At 50.4% G+C, this 22,454-nt stretch overlaps 1 protein-coding gene across 1 annotated transcript; it reads right to left on the reverse strand.

Moving 5' to 3' along the window:
- Nucleotides 1-408: 408 nt before the first annotated feature.
- On the reverse strand, nt 409-21,930 carry LOC128726782 (obscurin). Its single transcript, XM_053820610.1, has 24 exons — nt 21,852-21,930; nt 20,854-21,719; nt 18,000-20,760; nt 16,740-17,810; nt 15,949-16,083; nt 15,076-15,315; nt 14,855-14,996; nt 13,775-14,726; nt 12,775-13,690; nt 11,497-11,631; nt 10,336-11,106; nt 9,242-9,408; nt 9,034-9,148; nt 8,468-8,966; nt 8,308-8,411; nt 7,774-8,236; nt 7,561-7,700; nt 6,315-7,494; nt 5,025-6,237; nt 3,534-4,955; nt 2,024-3,455; nt 1,717-1,942; nt 1,526-1,631; nt 409-1,452 (listed from the first exon to the last, which is right to left on the reverse strand). The coding sequence occupies exons 1-24, from the start codon at nt 21,913-21,915 to the stop codon at nt 1,315-1,317; spliced, it is 15,258 nt and encodes a 5,085-aa protein (XP_053676585.1). The 5' UTR covers nt 21,916-21,930; the 3' UTR covers nt 409-1,314.
- Nucleotides 21,931-22,454: the final 524 nt, after the last annotated feature.

Consider the following 22,454-nt stretch of genomic DNA (forward strand, 5'->3'; position numbering starts at 1 on the left):
GTATTAGAACGCGTTTGATATCGTGTTACAAAGATTAAAAATTAGCAATGTATTTCTATGTTATACCGATCGTGCTTTGTTACCGTTAAATTAGTACATTTAAGAAGTATTAAAGCGTTAACATACACAGGCGAGAAAAGAAAGTCAAAGGCAAGAGGAAACAAAACGGATTTTGGAAGTGGAAAAGCAATAAAGGTGCGCATTAGAATTTAAAAAAATACGAGTGATGAGAGAAATAAAAACAAAATAACTCAAATGTTCTATTCAAACCAATAAAAAATGTCTTGATTTTAATTCCACAGCTTCCGAAACAATATTCCGACCGACATTTGAAGTACTTACGAAAGTAAACTATCTTTAGAGCATTTCAATTCTTTCCTTGTCCTTGCAAAAGAAACTCGTAATAAGCAGTTTTGAACAAAAAACAAAAATAAACAATTTTTATTAATCCAATCGTTATACCGAAGCCACGTTGAACGTACTCGCAGTCGTTCATGTGTGGAAAATAAGAATATTTGAAACCGATCAGAAAGTACGCGATGAAGCAATGTAATTTATATCACTAAGCAGTAATAAGTAAATATACAATATACAATAAATAAGTTACACTCTTCCCTGCACGATCCGGCAGCGATGCTGGCCGGTGTGTTGCTCAGGAGAACCATTTTTTCTTGTATGTCCTTCAAGCCTTCCTAAACAACTATTAACGCTGTGCTGTGCGGACCTGCGGAAACCGGTTTTTCTTAGGGATGTATATAAACGTGGTTTTGTGTGTTTGTTTTGCGGTTAAAAAAGTCATATAAAAAAGATCCCCCGGTTTCGCGGTCGCGCCCAGCTTCCATCACATACCGGCAAAATGTGTGTCGCGTGTATAAACTTGTGCGATTGTATAAAGAACGTTAGGGTCGGATGATCTTGTTTTTTTTTGGTTACAACATGTTCTAACATCTTTTTAGATATCCGCGGTATGCGCGGTTCGACTTCGTTCAAGAATAGATTTTTTTTTCAGTACGAGCAAAGAAAAACGTGGGAAAACGATACTCGACAGCGGAAGCTACTAAAACATCGAAGAAGCCCAAACGCACGGTAAGAAGCCGCAAGCCTGCCCAACGATAGGAAAGGATGGGAGCTGCGATAACAGAGGATAGGCGTTTCGGCAACAGAAGCTATCGAAAAACTAATGCCACCGAAAGGCGCCTTCTACCATGTGCTAATGCTATTTACACGTTAAAGAAATAGCAACGAAAGGGTAGCGAAAATCTGTTTGCTAAAAGGGGAAACCTAGTGCGAAGGGAAAAATTAAAGGAAACGGATCTAGAAAGTCGTCAGCAGCTCCTCCTGGATGCTGTTCGACCGCAGCAGCTGGCGCGGTGATTGACCACCGAAGTTGGAGATGGTCTCCGACTTGGTGGCTTCGTTCGTTTTCATCGTATGATATTCGTCGGAAATTTGCTGCAATTATAACGGTCGAAAGAATGAGATTATGACGGGAAAGTTTGGGAAAATTCATAAGCCACATGCTCACCTTCAAGCGATTTCCTGGGAAGATTGCTCTCTCGCGTTTCTTCGTCATGAAATCGGTGTGTACCAGCCAGCGATGATCGAAGCACTCCTCCACCGTTGGACGTTTGCTATAATAGAAAGCAAGTATGGATGTCAGTGAAGAACCCTTTAATGCATCACCATGACGACGCAGCATAGAACTGATACACTTACTTTGGAGCACGCTTGAAGATCAGCATCAGGAAGCGAGTAGCTTCGGCGGTAACTTCCTTGAACAGGTTTTCGAACCGATAACGCACGAAACTGATATTAGCGCGAGTTTCTGCCTCGTCCTGTCCACGGAAGGGACTGGTAGCCGACAGGAACAGATACGTCAAGCAACCGACCGTCCAGATGTCCGTCTGCGGTAGTGCCGGTTCGTCATTCAGGACCTCCGGTGCTGTAACAAAAGTATCGTATGTGAAGACACTCGAAACGGCTTGACAAGTACTCCGCGATCGCGAAGTTATCTGATACTCACGCATAAAGTCCAACCAGCCCGAGCGAGTGACGTTGGTGCCCAACTTGGAGACGTACTGCGCTGATCCAAAGTCCACCAGCTTGATGTTAACCTGACGCACTGACGCCATAACGATGTTGTCCGGCTGCAGGTCGAGGTGGCAAACACCACGCCAGTGCAGGTACTGCAGACCATCCAGCACCTGGTTGATGATGGTGGCCACGATCTGCTCGCTGTACTCCGAGCGGCTGCTCAAGTACGTCAGTACGTCCGCACCCTGCAGCTTCTCCATGACGAGGGCCGCAATTGAGGTGTTCTTGGGACGGAAGGCCGCCAGCAACGAAGCGATGCGTTCATGACGCAGAGTGCGCAGTACATCAAACTCACGCTCGACAGCCTCAGCCGCACGTTCATCCCCAAGCTCGAAGATCTTCGCGACCACGATCTTGTCCGTGGCCTTCTCTAAGCCCTTCACCACGATCGAGAAGCGACCTCGCGACATCTCCGACATAAAGGTGTACTTCTCGTTGTAGTTGCCTTCGATGCTCCACTTCAGCGGTGTCTTTTCGTAGCTGTAGTCCAGTCGGCTGGTGCGCTCCTCAGGACCGACCTGCTGGCCAGACTCGGTCAGCTGCTGCAGGTGTTTCATGGCACGCGTGATCTGAATCTTGGGCGCACCAGGATCCAACGTCGTGATCGTCTTCGTCGGCAGTCCGCGATCGCTCCAGCCAATGCGGTTGTACGCAGCCAGCCGGAACTGGAAGCCTGCATTCGGGCGCAGATCGTGCACCAGGTAAAACTCGTGGTCAATGTTACTCGCCACGTCCACCCAGTCGACCTTGCCATGTTCCTTGATCTCCAGGCTATAACAGATGACCTGCGAGTTACCATCGCTGCGAGGTTGCTTCCAGCGCAGCAACACCTCCGTATCACTCACGGCAACAGCATCCGGTGCGTCAGGTGCATCCGGAATGACGGCGATCACGACGCGGCAGCGAGAGACCGTCTTAGCGATGCGATTGCTCGCCACCGCCTTATACACGCCAACATCATTGTGCGTCGCCGGGTGGAACTGGATCACCGATCGGCCATCAACATCGTCCAACACCTTGATGCGGTTGGTGTCGGTGATGACCATATCGTTGCGGAACCAGGTCACCGAAGGCTTCGGATCACCAACGGCATAGCAGATGATCTGGTTGGGCTCACCCTCACGAATCGCGATCGTTTGTGGCTTCTCGCGGAAGAATGGTGGTTGTCCCTCACGCTTACACTCGATCAGTGCCTCCGCCTCAAGGTACGACCCGAGACGTGTACCGACCTCATTGCGTAGACGGCGTGTCACTGTTACACTATCGTCGGTTCCGTAGCGCGTGATGCGACTGCGACGTTCATCGTCGATCTCCTCATCCATCACATCCGTAAAGCGGCGTCGTTCGCGAATGATCGGCAACTAAAGGATGAGTTCAAATCAAGGAGGAAAACAATCATTACACAGAGCAAACCTCAGAGCATGCAGGAGGATACTTACACTTCCATCATAGTTGGAATCCGACACCAAGCTCGGTGAGCGGTGTTTCGCGATCTTCATGTACTCGCGCAGTCGGCACGGGAAGGTGGTATCACGCAGCTGCAGCAGATACGTGTCCGGTCCATACTGGTAGTGGCTCTCGGACTTGAAGGATGCCGTCTCGTAGTCCGGATGGTTGTCCTTCGAGACGTACTCTTCCCACTTCTTGCGCTTGTGCGGGATCTCGTCGACCTGCATCGGTGGTGGCGTGCCCTCGGGCGTGAAGATAATACCAGGTGGATACACCATGCGCGATGGATGATCGAAGCAGCTCATCAACGGACGACGTCTGTACCAGGTACGGCACGATGCGTTCGTGTACCAGTCACGGTAATGATAGTAGTAGCTACGCAGTCGATCCGTACCAATCTGGTACTCTTCGAACGATCGGCGATAGATGAGATCGAACCAGGAGTGGTTCAATGCATCCCTGATCGTCATACGGTGCTTCTCCTCATACACCAGCAGGCGAGTGATGAAGTCACGTGCCTCAGTCGAAATGTTCTCCCACACCGAACCGACGAACGTCCATTTGCCTTCCTTGATTCGGGTCAGCGTTTCACGATCATTTCGGCCAAGGAACGGACTTACACCGCCCAGCAGGATGTACGTGATGATACCGACGCACCACATGTCTTGACCGAGGCCAACACCGCACCGGTTGATCACCTCTGGTGCGATGAACTCCGGCATGCCGTAGTCGAGCGTGTACAACTTGTCATCCTCGATGCGCCGCGCTAGTCCGAAGTCGCAAATCTTCAGGTTGTCACTGCCCGGGTGCGCGATCAGTAGATCCTTGATCGTCAGACCCATGTGTGCGATGCCACGCGTGTGCATATGCTCCAGACCCAGCAGGACCTGGTACACGTAGATGGCGATCTGCCGCTCGGTGTAGTAATCGTACTTGAGCAAATTGTCCCGCACCAGCTCACCTCCGGACGCGAGCTCCAGGACGAGCGTGATCGATCGGTTTATGTCATACGCATCGTGCAGACGGATCAGCTTGCGATGGTTCAGTATGTTCATGATGTCTACTTCGTTGAACATAAACGGACGAAGATCGGGACTGCCGTACATGATCTTCGCCGCAAAGTTGCGACCATTCGAGCGATCCGTCGCATGGTACGTGATACCCTGCGTACCGCGTCCAATCTCATCTCCAAGATCGTAGAAGTCCTGGTACACCTTGTTGCGAGCGCGCACGTACGGCGTACGGTGGTGCGCGTTGTACACGTAGTCTTCCTCGTTATCCTCAACGTGCACGGTCACCGACGAGCTGATCGAACCAATCGCATTGCGAGCGCTGATCGAGTACAGACCCTCGTCCTTCTTGATCGCGTCCGTTAGCAGCAACACGCATGTGTCCGGCTCGTAAAAGATCATCTGCAAGCAAGACCATCAAGTCCAAGATGTTACGATCGTGCGTATTGCTCACAGCCAAACCACACTTACCTTGATACGAGAAGACTCGTGGATCGGTTGCCAGTCCTTGTACCACTTGATGTCCGGGAACGGCACGCCCGTGATCTTCGCCTCGACACGTCCCGATCGACGTCCCATAATGAACACCTCTTCCGGACGCTGCAGGAATCGTGGGTATTCACCCAACTCCAGGCAGACGCGCTGACGCACGGTACCGTGTTCGTTTGTGGCCACCGCCTCATACACTCCCACATCCCGATCAGTCATCCGGTTGATAAACAACGTCGCCTGTCCGTTGCGCGTATAGCTAAAGCTATAACGTCCGCCCGCCTCAATGATCTGATCATTGAAGTAGTACGTCATTGTAGGCTTCGGATAGCCGTACACGAACCAGAACAGGCTAACGTTGTGATTCTTCGTTCCAAACTGCACGGGTTGCTCCTGGCGCAAGAACTCAGGCGCCTGTGCTTGATGCCGGTGACCTGGCCGCTCAACATCGAAATCACGCGGATAGTGCGACGACGTATCTGGACGGAAATCGCGTCCCGGTCCCAGGTATGGATAGAACACAGGCGGTTCCGGTTCCAGCTTCTGTCGGTACGTCTGCACGTACGGGCTTGGGTCACTCACGCCGTACAAGTTCTCCACACGGATGCGGAACTTGTACTCCCGGAATGGCTCCAAATTGCGCACCTCACACGAGCAACCTCGAATACCGGAGCGAGTTGTATGCCACTCTCCATCCGGCAACTCGATCATCTCAAGCTGATAAGTGACCGGATAACGCGGCACTGTCGTCATCGAAGGCCGCCAGGACAGTGTGAGACGACGATCGGACAACTTCGAAATCATAGGCTTCTCCGTAAGCGGATACGGTGGTGTGTGCAGGAGATCCTTGCCCTTGCCCTTCACGTACCGGCGACGTGGTCGGTAGTCCGACGGTTCGAACTTGAGATTTGCGTGGCAAATGGCCTCTCCAAGGTTGTTCACCGCCTTGCAGCTGTACCGACCCAGATCCTCCTCTTGCACGTCATCCACGATGAGACGAGCGAGGCCGTTCTTCTCCGCCTCGATGCGGTACTTCTCGCTTGGTACAAGTCGGCGTCCATCCCGGATCCATTCAACCGTTGGCATTGGGAATCCATCAACGCACACGGTAAGCTTGGCCTTCATGCCATCCAGTAGGGTCATGTCGTTGAGCTTCTTCATGAACGACGGTGGTGTTGGTTCATCGCGCTTTTCACTGTAGAATAGGAAACGAAACACAAAAACACAATTAGTAGAGCAAACGCTTTCGAAAAGAGCGGTTTTTCGACTCACATTCTAGTGACAACATCCAGTTTGGCTTCGATGGTGCTGCTTCCCTCACGGTTCGTTGCAGTGCACGAGTACAGACCAGTGTCCTCCGGTACGCACTCCTTGATGTACAAGCAGCAGCAATCGCCTTCGTACTTCATCTTGTAGCGATCACCAGGTTGGATGGGGGTCTCGTTCTTGTACCATTGGACCTCCGGGCGTGGTACACCGACCAGCTTGGCCGGGAACTTGGCCTCCAGTCCAGGCAACTGTTGCATATCCGAGAACGGATATACAAAGTTCGGCTTCTGGAACACCTTGCGCACGATGGCGGAGGCACGTGTTTCCGTTTCACCGAGCGGATTTGCCATCAGGCAAGCGTACTCGCCCGAGTCGGACATCTCCGCGGGAGTGATCGTCAGTCCAACACTCTTGCCATCGCACGTGACCGTAACGCGGCCAGTGGGTTGCAGAGGTTCGCCATCCTTCGTCCAAATGACTTCTGGGGCGGGATTGCCGGCAAACCGGGCCGAGAACGTGAGCTCCTTGCCCTCGTCGGCTGTGATGTCACGCAATCCACCCAGGAAGCTTGGTGGTTCTTCTGGCACGGATGGATCCGTCGTCGGCAGGATGGTCACCGTCGCAGCACTGACCGTTTCACCGTGCTCGTTTGTTGCGATCGCTTGATACTCTCCACAATCGGTGCCGACGGTTTTGTCCAGCGCCAGCGTTACATAGCCTTCCGACTCCTCGACGATCTTGAAGCGATCGCCGGTCACGAGAGTGCCATTATGGGTCCACTTAACTTCAGGCTTTGGATAGCCGATCACCTTGACCCCCAGCTTCACCGGGAAACCTTCGACAATGTTGACGTTCATCAGTTCACTGACGAACTGCGGCTTCTTGCCCTTCGGCACGATCTCCGTCAACGAAGCGGACTTGGCTTCACCGTTCTTGTTCTTCACTTCACACGTGTAGATACCACCATCCTCAGCCGTAACGCGATCGATAATGAATCCGATAAGTCCATCGGGCTGGTTGATGAAGTTGATTCCACGCGTCTGACGCAACGGCAGGCCATCCTTGAACCAGCGTACCTCAGGCATTGGGAAGCCGGCGATTTCAGCCTCCATATGCAGCGTGTCGCCGACGGTGAGCTTGTGGTCTTGCAATGAACGCAAGAACACTGGGGGCTTTTGCTTTGCTGTGTTAGCGAAATCAAGAACATGTTAGATAACGAATGAGAGTAAACACAAGGCACAAGACTTACGAGTGATGGCGACACCGCATTGCGTGGTTACATCGCCACTCTTGTTCGAAAGCACCAGCTTGTAGCAACCACTATCACCTGGGTTGACATTTTCAATCACCAAACGGCAGATGCCATCATGTCCATACGTGATCTTTACGCTAAAAATTGACCAGAAAGGACCTTGTTAACTGTTGCACTCCCATTTTGAAAACTCGCCTCGTTTGCACTCACTGATCGTCAGCCGTAATAACGTTGGAATCCTTGTACCAGGTCATCTTCGGCAGTGGGCTGCCGTCGACGATGCAACGCAGCTCGAGACGATCGTCTTCCTCAAGATCCAACGAACGTTCCAGACCCTTTCCAAAGACGGGCTGCTCGTTCTTGACCTGAATGTTGAACTTGGCCTCGGTTTCTCCGCCGATGCTTGACGCGAGACAGGAGTATTCACCCTGTAGTTCTGGTCCGAAATGGGTGATAAACAGTTCGCTCGTCACCTGGGTGTCGCCCGACGTAACGATCTTGATTTTCGGTTCCTGGGATTCTTCATCGATCTCTTCAGTATCCAGCGGGGTGCCATTATGCAGCCACTGGATCGCAGGACGAGGAACACCCTCCACTAACACCTTGTTGTACACGTCGGCCCAATCATGCACGGTGAGAGAGTCCGGTGGCGAGGTGAACTTGGGTTTCTCGGCTACGATACAGAGTAGAACGATCGTTAATGATCCTCACCGTTCCCAGGGGGTACAGTATTGGGCTACTTACTATGCACGTTGAGCTTGGCAGTGGCCACAGTTTCTCCCTGAGCATTCGACGCTGTCAGCGTGTAGGAGCCGTGTTCGGCAAGAGCGCAGGATTCGATCACCAAACTGTTGAAAAAACTCAGTTAGCATTTTGATGGAACATCACGTACGATTCCACTTACGTGTAGACCTCCTTCTCGACATCTGCGATCACATCACAGTTATCGTTGTTGCACAGATTAAGACCATCCTTCGTCCAAGTTACCTTGGGCTTGGGATTAGCCTTGATCAGCACCTGGAACACACCCTGCGTGAACGGTAACACCGTCGTGTCGTGGAAGTTTTCAATCTCAGGCTTCAACAACACATCCAAACGACCGTTGGATTCGCTGATGTCGTACTTGTTCTTCGCTCGGAAGGTGTAGTCACCGGTGTCGTAGTGTCGTGCCTGAGCAATGTGCAACGTGTACGTGATCTCCTTCAGGTTGTACTCCAGCTCCTTGATTTCCGTTTTCATCTGGATGAAATCGTCCGCCTTCACCTCGTTGCCGTTCTGCAACCAGCTGAACTCCGGCTCCGGATCCGAGGTAAGCGTGACGGAGAGCGTCACCGGTTCGTTCTTGTGCACGGAGAGGCTTTCCAAACCCTTCATGAATTTTGGCCGACGGTATTCCTTGCACGCTTTTATTAATCGAAAGGGAATGATATCAGCATCTAGAAGGCCGTTTAGTGATCACGTGCTACTTACGGATAACAGTCAGTTTCGCAGGCAGAGACTTTTCACCGATGCGATTTTTCACCACAGCTTTCCATTCTCCAGCGTCCGCTTCCTTAACGTCACGATTCTCGATCTTGTACGTCGTCTGTGAATATGTTCAAAAACAGCAACATAACATAGCATAAATGACCAACACTCAGCTTTCTAATGACCACTGCGTATAAACGATCATACGTACACCTGAGTCGGTGATGCGAATGCGATCGCTAGCCTTCACAAGCTCGTCGTTGTGGTACCAGGACACCTCCGGTCGTGGGATTCCATCGGCCTCCACCGTCCAGATCAGTGGCAGCGAGTCGAACGTCGTCACGTCGGCAATGTCCGTCTTCAGAATCTCCGGCGATGCTGAATGGAGTATGACGGCAGATGTGAGGTTAGAAAAGACATGGCATGGGCACGATGGCGTGCTAGTCGAACTATCGACCGCTAGCCTAGATTGGTTAGTTCCGAGAGTTGCTAGTGAGTGAAGTTGGAAAGTCATTATCATCTAGCATTGAATTCCATTCTATGTACATCAATTTCTATTTGTAACAAATAGTGTCAAAGATAGTAGCAGACAGACAGACAGCGCGAGACAGTGAGTAAAATAACTCTAGTGAGTGAGTAGTAAAAACCAGCGTATGAGTGAAGACTGTACAGATGAAGATTAGCGAAGAGAAGAGGAAGACACTACGATTGGTACATAGTACACCTAGAGGAACAGGTTATAAACTCCTTCCCCAGCTTCGATGGATAATACATAATTTATACCCAGTTTGCAATATTTCCCTCCCCTGGAAAGGAAAAGTAATTGGCATATAACTGGAACCGGGACGGATCTATACTATGGCATCACAACCTCACACCACACTCAGAAAGTGAAAGTCGGTTCAGAGGAAAAAGTTTGCGCTATGTACACAGCTATCTACAACTCGTTTTGTACTCGTGTCGTTCAGTGTAACGATGTCGGATGCATATTTTTCGGCACTATTCATGAGGTACTTACGTCAACTTACCGATCTGCCAAACGGGCGAGCCCAATCCAAGCTAGCAAAGTACGTAAGGTAGACGATGTTAGTTAAGCTCTTTGCCAAATCATGTAACCAATTGAAAGCTATATCAAACATTAGATTATAAACGACTGATTGACATTGGTAGAGGAATAGGAGAAAAATAGGAAGCCTGTTTGTCAAGAGAATCATGCATAAGATACGGGCATCAGAGATAGCATAGAATTGGTTGGTGAATATGTGGCTATCACATAGCCTGTTTGTGCTGATGTAGTGTTTGTACCTTCGGGACGCGAGGATTCTTGTGGCTCTTTTGTAACAGCTTTTTGTGAGCTCTCATCAACCGAACCATCTAGAATCGGTTCTTTTGCCAAGGCTCTCTTGTTGGCGGACTTCTTCTCAATGACCTCCTCTTGAACAGGCACCGGTTGTTCTGGTTCGTTCGTGACAGCTTCTTGCCTTTCCAGGCACTTGCCCTGCTGGGGAAGATCATCTTCGAAGGAGACTTTTTTCTCTACCGTTTTTTTCACACGGTGCTTCTCGGCCTCGGCGGAGTCTAGTAAATTACCCTTGCGCGGAGAATCGGTAACATCAACCACCTGTGGTTTGCTGTGGTTCGTTTCGAACTGTTCCTGTGAGGCGTTCTCCTGTTTGACGTCACTCTCACCGACCGTAGCGTTTGTCGGTTTAGCAAGTTCACCTTCAACAGCTGTTCGGCTGTTTTGACGCGACAACATCTCGTCCTCCGAGGCGGAAGTGATCGAAACTCCACGAGATAGCTTTCCTGCCTTCGAATCGGTATCAGACTCAATTTCTTCGATCACCGTATGCGTGGCAACGCTAGCTTCACTGCTCAAAAGCTGGGATTGGTAATGGCGCTTTTGTTCCGGCGAGGTAAATGTGATGGTATCGATCTCTTCCACGTGCAGTGCAGAGGCATGGGGCTGGTTGGGATAGATGATCCTCTGCATCACCTCGATCGGTGATCCGCTATCTTCCTCAAAGATCACGGTAGTCGCGCGCATTTGGTGTACAGAGTGAGATTCGTCCGGTCCTAATGGATGTTTAGCAAGATTGTTCATGTTGTGTGTCGTGCAATTGTATCGGTGAAGGAATAAAAATGTGCAACATCAACTATGGGAAAGTGCTCGAATGTGTGCTTAAAGGAGTGTGTGGCGTCGTGAGGAAAAAGTGGAAGGATCAAGTGTGCTTTTGTGTTGAATAATTTACTACACGTTTGACATTCTCTCATGCCTTTGTGCTGTGTGGAAGGACATAAACAAACACGCCAATTCTGGGAATAGGAACTACTTATCCGACGTCTAAGGATGTAGTCCAATTTCAAAAGAGGAAACGGGAAAGGGGGCTCAAATTGGATAAGGAAACGGACGATCACTACACGTATAGAAGAATTGAAAAAAAAACGATTCATTCCGAAAATTACCTGTTACAATTGCTGCGTGGCTTTCCTCGGTACAAACCGAGACCATGATCGTTTCACCGTGCTGACCAATCTTCATACACTCACTTATCATACGATGGGCTTCGGCATTCTCCCCGGGACTCGCTACAATGGCCTCTGCCGTATGGAGAATAACCGTGCAAGGTGCATGTGTCGTTTAGAGAATATGACGATGTCGTGTTGTTTTTTGTGATGTGTTCAAACGCATTGTTGACGTCGAGTACACGAGAATAGGTGATTGGTAAGATAAAAACAGAGCGTTATTTGTACAGTACATTTGGATGCAGGTTTCGCTGGCCATCACTTCTGGCGTGAGGCTTCGAACCGCTGGATCTATCGGCTAGACACCAACTAAAACTAAAACCAGTAACACCATTGAGTTGCTATTCGGCTAAAAGTATGTACACTGCCGCACGGCCGGCAGGAAACTAGGTCTACGCATCTAGAAGGGTTTCGTAAGGAGCGAAAGAAACAGAGCCAAGAGTGGACAGGATAGGTGCCTAGTGTCTAGCGCAAGTGGATCATTCAAACGCAGGCAAAACGGGCAAAAACGAAAAGGACTAATTGCTCCGTCTAATTGACTCTTGTTACCCTCTTGCGTGGAGACTTGCGCCACTTTCGGATCCTTCTTGACGGGTGACGGGATCTCATCCGCCACGTCGTGCACCTGTTCCGGTACCGCCATAGGAGCGGTGACTTCCGGAGCAGCGATCGTAACCTCGGTAACGATCTCTTGCACCAGCGTGATCTCCTCCTTAATGGTAGCTGGTTCCTCCTCCAACGGTTCCTGTACGATCTGCTGCGTGTGGTTCTCGATGGCCTGTAATACAGTTTCTTCTTCCTCGATCTTCACCGTTTCGGTGACGATCGCTTCCTCCTCTACTACCCTCGGAGGTTCACCGTCATCACGCTCTTCAACATATGTAGCTGGGTGATACGCAATGAGGTCAGCACGAGAACGGTGATGGGTGGGGTGTCAGATATCAAACGAACATATAGACGGATTATCACAATGGAAATGTAGGTGTACGTGTAGGTAACTTAGCTGTACGTGTGCTTGAGGTTTTATCTTCCACACGGACGATACGGTGTGAAACACAGTATTAAAAAAAAAACCAACATATAGAGGCAACTTCAAATGAACAGCGAATTTACAAAGAGAATAATTTTTCCGATCGTTCAACAGCAATCTTGTTTCGGTGTACCTGCATGGAATGTCTGGCAACAAGTGAAGGTGATAGGACGTATTGGGATACTTACTTTGAACAACGACTCGGCCCTTGGTCGTAGCGGTTCCCATGGAATTGACTGCACGGACCTCGTAGTCTCCGGAGTCGGCTCCACGCACCATCGTCAGTGCGAGCGTGTAGTTCTCGATGCGCTGCGAATCACGCTTGATCGTAAGACGAGCATCGGTTTGGATGGGTTGGCCATTTTTGAACCACGTCACCTCCGGAACAGGCTCAGCGTAGATCTCCACCTCGAGCGTGAGCGTCGTATTCTCGTCCACGTCAGTGTCGACAAGAGGTTTACGCACCTTGGGCGAGCACTGCACCGTTGTCTTGGCGCTTGTCTCGTCCGAACCGAGGTCGTTGGTGAATTTCGCCTTGTACGTGCCTTGCAGCTCGGCCTTCGCTTCCTTCAGGATGAGCTGGTAGTACAACCCGTCCTCCTGGAACTTGAACTCGTTGCGCGATTCGGTGATCTCCACGTCGTCGATGTACCATTGCACCTTCGGGCGCGGGTAGCCGTCAGCTTTCACCTCAAGCATCACGTTCGAATCGCCTTCCTTGCAGGTAACCGTGGTAAGCTGTTCACGAACCTTCGCCTTGGTGGTTACACAGACTTGCGACTTCTCCGTTACCGTTCCAAAATCGTTGATGATATCAGCAGTGTAGAGAGCCGTGTCATCGCGGTTTGCGGCATGGATCTTCAGCACGAAACGACCGTCTTCGGCGATGATGAGGATTCGCTTACCATCGGCAACTACCTCCTTACCATCCTTGTACCAACGCACGATCGGGGCCGGGTTGCTGTCCGCCTTCACGACCAGCTCGATGTCCTCCTTCTCGTTGACAACCGTTTGATCCTCAAGATGTAGAGTAGTTCGTGGTGGCGAGTTGATGGTGAATTCCCAGAATTCGGACGCCTGGCTGATTTCGTTCGTTGCAATGATCTGAACAAGGATAAAAGGTAAAATATGCAGCATTACACTCATGTACGAGAGCAGCAATGCTTGATGCACAGGAACGGTACATACCGAATAGTTGCCAGCATCCTCCAGTTCAGTGTGGTTGAACTTGATGATGTAATAGCTTTCAGCAGTGAGGAACTTGATACGATCGTCCTCACGAATTTCCTTGCCATTGCGGAAGAAGCGCACAGTGGCCGCTGGAACGGCGTTCACCTCGATCGACATCTTGTACTGTTCTTTCACCATCGCAGCCATATCGTGCGGTTTGGTGATGGTGGGAGGCGTCTTCACGATCAGATTAATGAACGTGGAGTCTTCGCCGAGCTCGTTTTGGGCCACGATCGAGTAGGCGCCCGCATCCGACGGCTGAACGTCCTTGATGACGAGCGACATAGACTCGGCGTCCTCATAGAGGAACTTGTAGCGACCACCGGGTTCGATGATCGTACCTTCGTGGCGCCAAACGATCTCCGGCTTCGGATAGCCCTTGACCTTCATCTCGAGCAGTACTTTGCCGCCGATTCGGGCCAGCGCTTCCTTCGACTCGACCTCCAGGTGCGGCTTGGATGGTTCCTGCATGAGCTGGTTCACTTGTCCCTGAACCGTCAGTTCAGCACTACACTGGATGTTACCCGAAGAGGTCGCGGCAACACAAGTGTACAGTCCAGCATCTTCTGGTTTTACGTGCTGGAAGACAAGCGCCAGCGAGTCGGAATCATCCGCCATCAGCACCTTAAAGCGCTCCTCGGGATCGAACGCAATGCCGTTCTTCTTCCACACAAACTTCGTCTTGTCGTCCAGGTGGTCGAGCTCGGAGAACAGATCGAGCTGGTCGGCGACGAGCAACTGGGCCTCGGTCTTGGTCGTACCGAACTTGTTCCAGGCCGTGCAAGAGTACACACCGCAGTCACCCTTGTGCACTTCCGGAATGATCAGCTCGTAGAAGCCGCTTTCCGCGTGGTCGCGATTGATCTTCATGCGCTTGTCGGTGTCCAGGATTTCCTTGTCGTCCTTGCAGCTGATCGTTTGGTTTGTTTCATTGTTGAGGAATACAGATTAAATGCAGACATGCAGTTGGCGACATGCAATCACGAGTAAGCTCATCTAGGATTATTTGGCACTACGAGGCGCATACTCGATACTTACAATCGAACCTTCGGTGCTGGGTCGCCCTTCACCTTCACCATGAAGGTGAGGTAAGTCTTCTCAATCACCTCGGTGTCCTTCAACTGGATGCTGAAGACCGGTGAATTGGTCTCCGCCAACGCTTTGCGTTGTTCTTTCGTCACTGGCAGGGAGCGAATATACCGGAACAGTTAATGCATCCACAAGCCTAGCTTAGGCGATCATACTGAAGGGAAACTTACGAGATTCAACGATGAGTTGAGCTGTGCACGAGGAACTCTCGGTACCGTTGACGGCACGAGCGGTGTAGATACCGCTGTCCTCCTCGCGGCAGTGCTGAAGCTCCAGCGTATAGGAGAGATCGTCATTCTCCTTCGTAATAACTCGATCGGCCAGTCTATCATCCAGCGGCTTGTTGTCCTTTAGCCACTGCATGTTGGACAGTTCGTCGACTTGCACAGTGAACTTGGCATTCTCTCCCGCTGTTCATTGTAGAAGAAATTAAATTACTATTGGTTCATAATGATTCATCTAATGATGATGATGTTGATCGGGTTTGTACGACATCCGCAAACAGATCTCATGAAGTTTGTACTACTGCCCTGAGAAAAGGGGATTATAAATGTACGCAAACAATATTGGTCGCATATTTTGTTTAGAGCGAGGATCATCGCCATTTTGGAATCTTGAGAATCGCCTTCCAAGGAATCTTGAGAAACAAACGGACGGACAGAAGCGTCACACGCAAGGGACGATACGGGACAAAACACTAACGAAAGATGGCATTTGATGGTACAAAGCATACTCTACAAAGCTTAGATCTACAGAAGCGTTGCGAATATATTTTATCGATAAAAGAACGAAGGGCTTTCTGAAAGGATTTGCACCTTCGGAGAAAACTCACTTCCCCAAAGCAAAGGCAAGGAACTCCCAAGCCACTACATTCAAAGCAAAAAAGCGCTGTCTGGTGGTACTTTCTTGTACTTCTTTCGGGACAGTATAGTGAAATGATGCCTTTCGATCAGCTACCGATCGCAGGAAGAGAGTTCAAACCGCGATCGAGTCCAAATGATGATGAGAAACGTTGGCTGGAAGAAAGGCGAATGAACACTTACGCTCGACATTGAGACCACGGATTGGTTTGACGAAGTGTGGCCGAATGTTGGTCGGTACACGGATTTTCTTCGTATTGTTCGTCGACATCTTGGACTCGTGGCGTGTCTCTATCGCAGCTAGTTCTTTCTCTTGAGCTGTATATGTACGTGTTGCGTGGTTGGTAGCGATCATGGAAAATCGGTTCGTAAAAGTGAGATCGTTTTGGTACGTTGGATCATTGTCGAGTGTTTGTGTGTGTGTTTTATGTGGTATTAAGCCAACCATTAGGCGAATGTTACGTGTGGGGTGTAAATTGAGGAAAGAAAAGTAAAGAAATTAAATAGAAGCAATAGATTAGAGATAGAGTTTAGACGATCGATCGTAGCACAAGAAACGGATAGTTTGAGTCAGCCTGGTAAGAGATGTTTGATCAGCACATGAATTGGTGTGATGTGAGTTAGTTTGTTAACGATTTGTTGGTAGAAAATTGATACGAATCACGATCACTTCAGATCAACATCAATAGAAACAACAGTGTACAGTCAACGAATGTTGCGATAACAAGAAGAGCCATTAGTGACGACGATTTGAAGATCTACACAAATACGTGCTACGCATACGCGTGTGTTGCCGAGATAAAGGAGACCCACAATATTTGAGATAATTTCGTTCCGATTGCTAGGACACTAAGGCAAATGCGTACTACATTGACGTGCGGGTGTTGGTGCAATTATGACACGGATGCACACAATACAACATTTAACAGAACAGAACCCCTACGCTTATGCGGGTTCAAGGTTTCGCGCTGTACCTTCAGTGGTGTGACTCCTGCGTGAAGACAACCGCGAGGAAGAGTACCGCGAGTGCGCCGTTCCGTACTGATCCTCCATTCTGAGCTCCTTCTCGATCAACACCACGTTCGGATCGGCCGTGCAGACTTTGGCTCCGGTCACTGGATCCTCAACCGTGTACTGATACTCGTACACTGGCTCACGTGGACGTTTGTCCTCTTCCGGTTCTGGGATGACGATGCTATCGAATTCACCCTGTTCCGCCTTTACGATGGTATCTTCCGCGTATAAGACCGTCTCGTCTGCCTTCTTGCAGATGTTTTTGATGCCCTTGAGCTTACGATGGGCGGCGGCGATGGAAAAGTCCGGATCGGGTTCGTTTATCTCGCCGTCGAAGAAAGCTTGCGTCTTACGCTCGAGTTCGTCGGTGTTGACCACGAGCTTGCGAGTGATCTTCGGTGGCGGCGGTGGTGGAGGACGTTCCTTTTTGATGAACACCTCTATCGTCGCCTGGTAGACTGGTGGAGGAGGCGGATCAAAGAACGTGGGCAATTGCAGTGGTGGTGGCGTGCGTTTCTGCTCGTCCCGACCGTCACCGTTGCCTTGGTTTCCGTTTCCAGCAGCGCCTTCTTCGCTGGTTTGTTCGGACGAACCGCCTTGATCACCGCCGTGGGATTGCTGATCGGTAGGTTGACTATCTGCACCTTGATCGTTTCCTCCAGATGATCCTCCAGTGGTGTTATTCTCACCTCCGGTGGTGGCACCTGTCACCGCTTGTACGGTCGACGGAAGCTTTGGACTTGTTTCGAGCACCGAATGCACGAGGTTTCTAGTTGCTTCGATCTGCTGCAAAAACTCTGAGGCCGTCTCCTTGATCTGCTGGATCTCACGGATGCTGCGTTGCTCGAATTTTCTTCGGATCTCTTGCTCCTCGAGCTCGCGAACTCGCTTCGCTTCGGTTAGGGCTGCCTTCTCGCGGGCATATATTTCCTCTAGCTTGCGATTGAGCGCCTCGTCGCGGGACTTCTGCTCTACCGCACCCTCAACGGTCGAATCTGGCTCGTCGAGTACAGCTACACTAGCACTATCTGCTATTAGACAATGCGCAGCGTTCCCAAATGTGATGGAAATATTTATATGGATGAAAATATACAGTAATCCCTGCCTCTTATACTAGATGTGGTTTCGAGATGGAATGAAGTGTGAGTCGATGAGAAAAGCAGCGAGTGGCGCAGAGAAAGAGGAAAGAAAATCATGCAGCAATAGCAACGTGCACTTACCTTTTTTGGTCGTGACAGCCTCTACTTTCCGGACGGTTTCACTTGCCTTGTGAATTGTCGTTGTTTCAGTCTTTTGTTCCTGCACCTTAACGGATTCAATCTTCTTTTCCGTTTGCTTGAGTTCCACCGGATTCTTGGTTGGTTGAGGAACCTTTGCTGGTTCAGGTTTCTTCGCCGGTTCTGGTGTCTTCTTAGGTTCCGGTACGGCAGGTGTCTTCACTGGTTCAGGCTTCTTCACTGGTTCTGAAATCTTCTTGGGTTCAGGTATCTCAGCAACCTTCACTGGTTCAGCCTTCTTCACCGGTTCTGAGACCTTCTTGGTCTCGGATACCTCGGGAGTCTTTACTGGCTCGGGTTTCTTCACCGGTTCTGATGTCTTCTTTGGTTCATTTACAACGGCAGCCTTCGCTGGCTCAGACTTCTTCACTGGTTCTGGTGCCTTCTTCGGTTCATTTACCACAGGAGCCTTCGCTGGCTCGGGCTTCTTTACTGGTTCTGGAATCTTCTTGGTTTCAGTTACCTCTGGAGTCTTAATTGGGTCAGGCTTCTTCACAGGCTCTGGTGTCTTCTTGGGTTCATTCACCACGGATACCTTTGCTGGTTCCGACTTCTTTACCGGTGCTGGAGCCGTCTTGACCTCGGCTACCTCAGGAGCTTTCGTTGTTTCAGGTTTCTTCACCGGCTCCAGTTGCTTCTTCGGCTCGGTTACTTCAGGTGCTGTGGCAGGTTCAGGTTTCTTCACCGGTTCGGATACTTTCTCAGGAGCCTTCTCAGGAGCCTTTTTAGGTTCGGTTATCTTGGGAGGAGATGCTTTCTTCGGAGAAGATGCTTTTTTCGATGATTTTGGTGAGTCAGGACGGCGCGAAGGTTCTTCCGTCTTAGTGGGTTCCGGTGCCTTTGCGGACGCAGTTGTTTTGATTTCTTCTGGTTGCTTCGGTTTCGTTACCGCAGGTGTTTTAGATGGTTCTGAGGCTTTGGGAGTTTCAGTTTGTTTTGCTGCCTCGACCTTTGGTTTAATTTCCTCCGATTGTTTCGGTTTAGTGGACTCAGGAGCTTTCACTTGTTCCTGCGTTGGCTGTACTACAGGTTTTTTCGGAGTCGAGTCTGCATCCTTCGGTACAGCAGATCCCGCAACTTTAGTTTGTTCCGGAGTTTTAGCAGGTTCGGTAGATTTGGCCCCTTCGATAGGCTTAGTGGGATCTACTACTTTCGTTGGCTTCACTGACTCAACTGGCTTTGCTGGTTGAGCAGGTTTAGCTGGTTCAGCGGGCTTCGTTATCTCGACGATAGGCTTCGACGGTTCGGTGGGCTTTACTAGTTCCACGGGTTTTGAAAGCTTCGTTGGCTCAGATGGCTTTGCCGGTTCGACAGGCTTCACTGTCACTGGAGCTGCCTTGTCTTCGGGCTTCTTTGCTGCTTCCGCTACCTTTGCGGGTTCAGTTTTCTTCGGCTCATCAACCTTGAACGGAGCGGATTGTTTCTTCGGTGATGGCGATTTAGGAGATTTAGGTCTCTTTGATTTCTTTGGTGAATCGGGACTCTTATCACCAGAAGTCTTGATTGGCTGATCGGTTAGCTTGATCGGCTCAGGAATCTTTTTTTTTCCTTCAGAAACCTTCACCTGTTCTAGCTTTGTTGTTTCCTGGGTTGTTTCAACTTTTTCCGATTGTTTAGCAGTGACAGTTTTCTGTTGGGAAGCTTTCGTTTCAACAGCACTAGTAGCTTCCGCTTTCACCGTGGATGTCTGTAATTGCTGTTCTTCCTTTTTCACTGAAACCGGTAGCTTCGACTCTGTACGCGTTTTTACCGTACTTTCATCGGCATTCAGCGATTGCTGTCGCTTAAACGCATATTTCGCCTCAATTTGTGCGATCTTTGACTGTGGCTCGTCAGTGGTCTGCTGTTGTTGCGATTGTTGCTGAACTTGAGTCTGCGCAACAGTGACGCTCGATTCCGTGGTCACCTCGACGGCCTTAATTTCTTGGAGCTGTTGCTGTTGGCGTGCTTTGAGTGCGGCATACTTCGACTCGATCTGTTGGATTCTGGACAGTGACTCGGTTTGTGGTGAGTCCGGCACATCCTGCTTGGAATCAACGTTGACTAATGCAGCGTCAGCTGATTCCTTGACCAGTTCCTTGGCCTGCTGGATGTGGGCCGTGTACTTGGACTCGAGCTGTTGGAGCTTCGTGAGCGGTTCTTGGATGGTTTCGATGGTTACCGCTTGCTGCTGCTGTTGTTGCTGCTGAACCGTAGAAGTAGCCTGCTTGGATTCAATTGATTTCACAGATTCCTCACCCGATGCTCCGCTGAGGGATGATTTTCTTGCTGCGTATTTAGATTCGATCTGCTGAATCTTCAAAACAGCTTCCTCCTGCTTCTGGGCAGCGTATTTCGCTTCGATCTGCTGAACAGTGCTTTGTTGCTGTTGTTGTTGTTGCTGCTGTTGCGAAACAGCAGTAGTAGTAGTGGTGCTAGTTACCTGCTGTTGTTGTTCCTGTAGCAACAGTTCCTGCTTCTGCTTGAGTGCTGCAAACTTCGACTCGACGATCTGGAACTTGGCGTCAACGATATCCGACTTCTGTTCTAGCTGTTTTTGCTTGAGTTGTGCGTACTTCGATTCGATCTGTTTGATCTTATTCTGCTGCTCGAGGAGCTGCTGTTGGGTTTCAGCCGTCACCTCCAACACGGCCGCAGCTTCCTGTTGTGATGAGCTAACGCTTGAAGCCGAAACTGAGGTGACAGTAGATGAAACCTTGCTCTCCTTGCTGCTCGCGGAAACAGTAGAAGAGGTTGCGATCTTACTCTCCTTGCTCGAGGTTACAGTTGCGGTTGCAGTTGCAGTTTTACTCTCCGCTGCAACTACCTTGCTGCTCTTGGTGACGCTCTCCAGCTGAGCCTCTTGTTGGCGCTTAACAGCCACAGAGCGGTGTGACTCTTGCACTTCTTGTACCTGCTCCTGCTTGACGGATGACGCGACAGACACCGACGCGGATGTCGTTTCCGACTGCACGATCACACTCTCCTGTTTGGTGTGCGTCAGGTCTAGCTTCTTAGCTGACTTCTTTACCTCGAACGCCGCCAATCGCTCCTGCACGGAAGCGGGTTTTTCTTGTTCCTCTTCCTCGGACGGTTCACATTGCTCCTCACCAAGCTGCTGCGGCAAATGTTGTTGCTGCTGCTGCTGCAGATACTGTATCTTCTGCAATGCCTGGTGCGACTCGTCCCGGCTTGTCTTGTGCTTGAACACCACGTAGCTGTCCGCGATGTCGGACGGCTTGATGTTTTCGTCCGTTTTGTGCGCCTCGATGCGCTGCGGCAGCTTGATGATGCTCTCGTCGATGTTCGTCTGCGTCGGGTCGATGCGCAGATCGTCGCTGGTGTGCTCTTGCAGCGCGACCGCGTTGCTAGCGTACTCTTCGATCTCGTAGATCCAGCGCTGTTTCGCCTCCTCCGAGTACGCGATCAGGTGGACCGGGTCGGCGCCTCTCGTCTTCGGCAGCAGCTCAAACGCACGCGTATCGATCTCCCGCAGCTGGCAGTCCGGCAGCCGCACGATGTCCTTCAGGATGAAGATCGACCGGTCGTCAGAGAGGCGCTTCACCTTCGTTATCAGGATGCGTGACTTGAAGAGGAACAGGTAGCGCTCCTTGATCTTGTTCTCCCGGTCCCGCACGCCGAAGTACTCGTGCGCGAGCACGCGGCCAAGCTTCTGCAGGTTGCCTGGTAAGAGGGGTAGGTAGGGTAGGGAAAACAGGTGGATATGACGGAATATCACGCATGACGGGGGGCGCGTTTGCTACCGTGTGCGTCTACACGCACGCATGCACGCACGCACGCACGCAAAATGCCTACCTCGGAATCCTTCGATACCCTCGAGGAACTTGTTGTTCGCCGCTCGGCTAGGAACCGAGAGCATCAGCTCGAGTGCCTTCTGGATGTCGAGCACATTCTCACCGAGTGCGGTCGAGTACTTAAGCAGCTCCTGTGCGGTTGTTGGTTGGTAAGATGAACAGCGAAATAAAAATCAATTATAACCGGTTCTGTGCTTCACCCGGTCGGTTTTTTTTTGACTAGCGATCGGTTGTCGTTGACCACGGTATTGGGTTTGAAATGTTTCCCACGAGCCTGTTTCCATCAACGATTCACCGCTGCTCCTAGCTCTCCAGCATACGTGTGTAGATGTGTGTTTGAGTGAAGTATTACAAACATTTCTGTTCTGTTCATTGTATTGTTCCATTGATACGGCGTCCGTTCGAGATCTCCAGAGTCAGCTGATCTCGATCAGAAGGGCTATGAATGGAGGTGATGCACAGGTGATCTCACGAATACAGCTTTATGTCAGTTGCGGGCAGCTTTACCAATAATTTTCCTTCGTATCGCGCATTACGAGTACCAAAAAGCGGTAAACACCACACGATTGCATCATACGATCGTTGACTCATCAGGTACGACGGC

The sequence above is a fragment of the Anopheles nili genome, chromosome 3 (genome assembly GCF_943737925.1).
Source record: "Anopheles nili chromosome 3, idAnoNiliSN_F5_01, whole genome shotgun sequence".
Classification (NCBI taxonomy): Eukaryota; Metazoa; Arthropoda; class Insecta; order Diptera; family Culicidae; genus Anopheles; species Anopheles nili.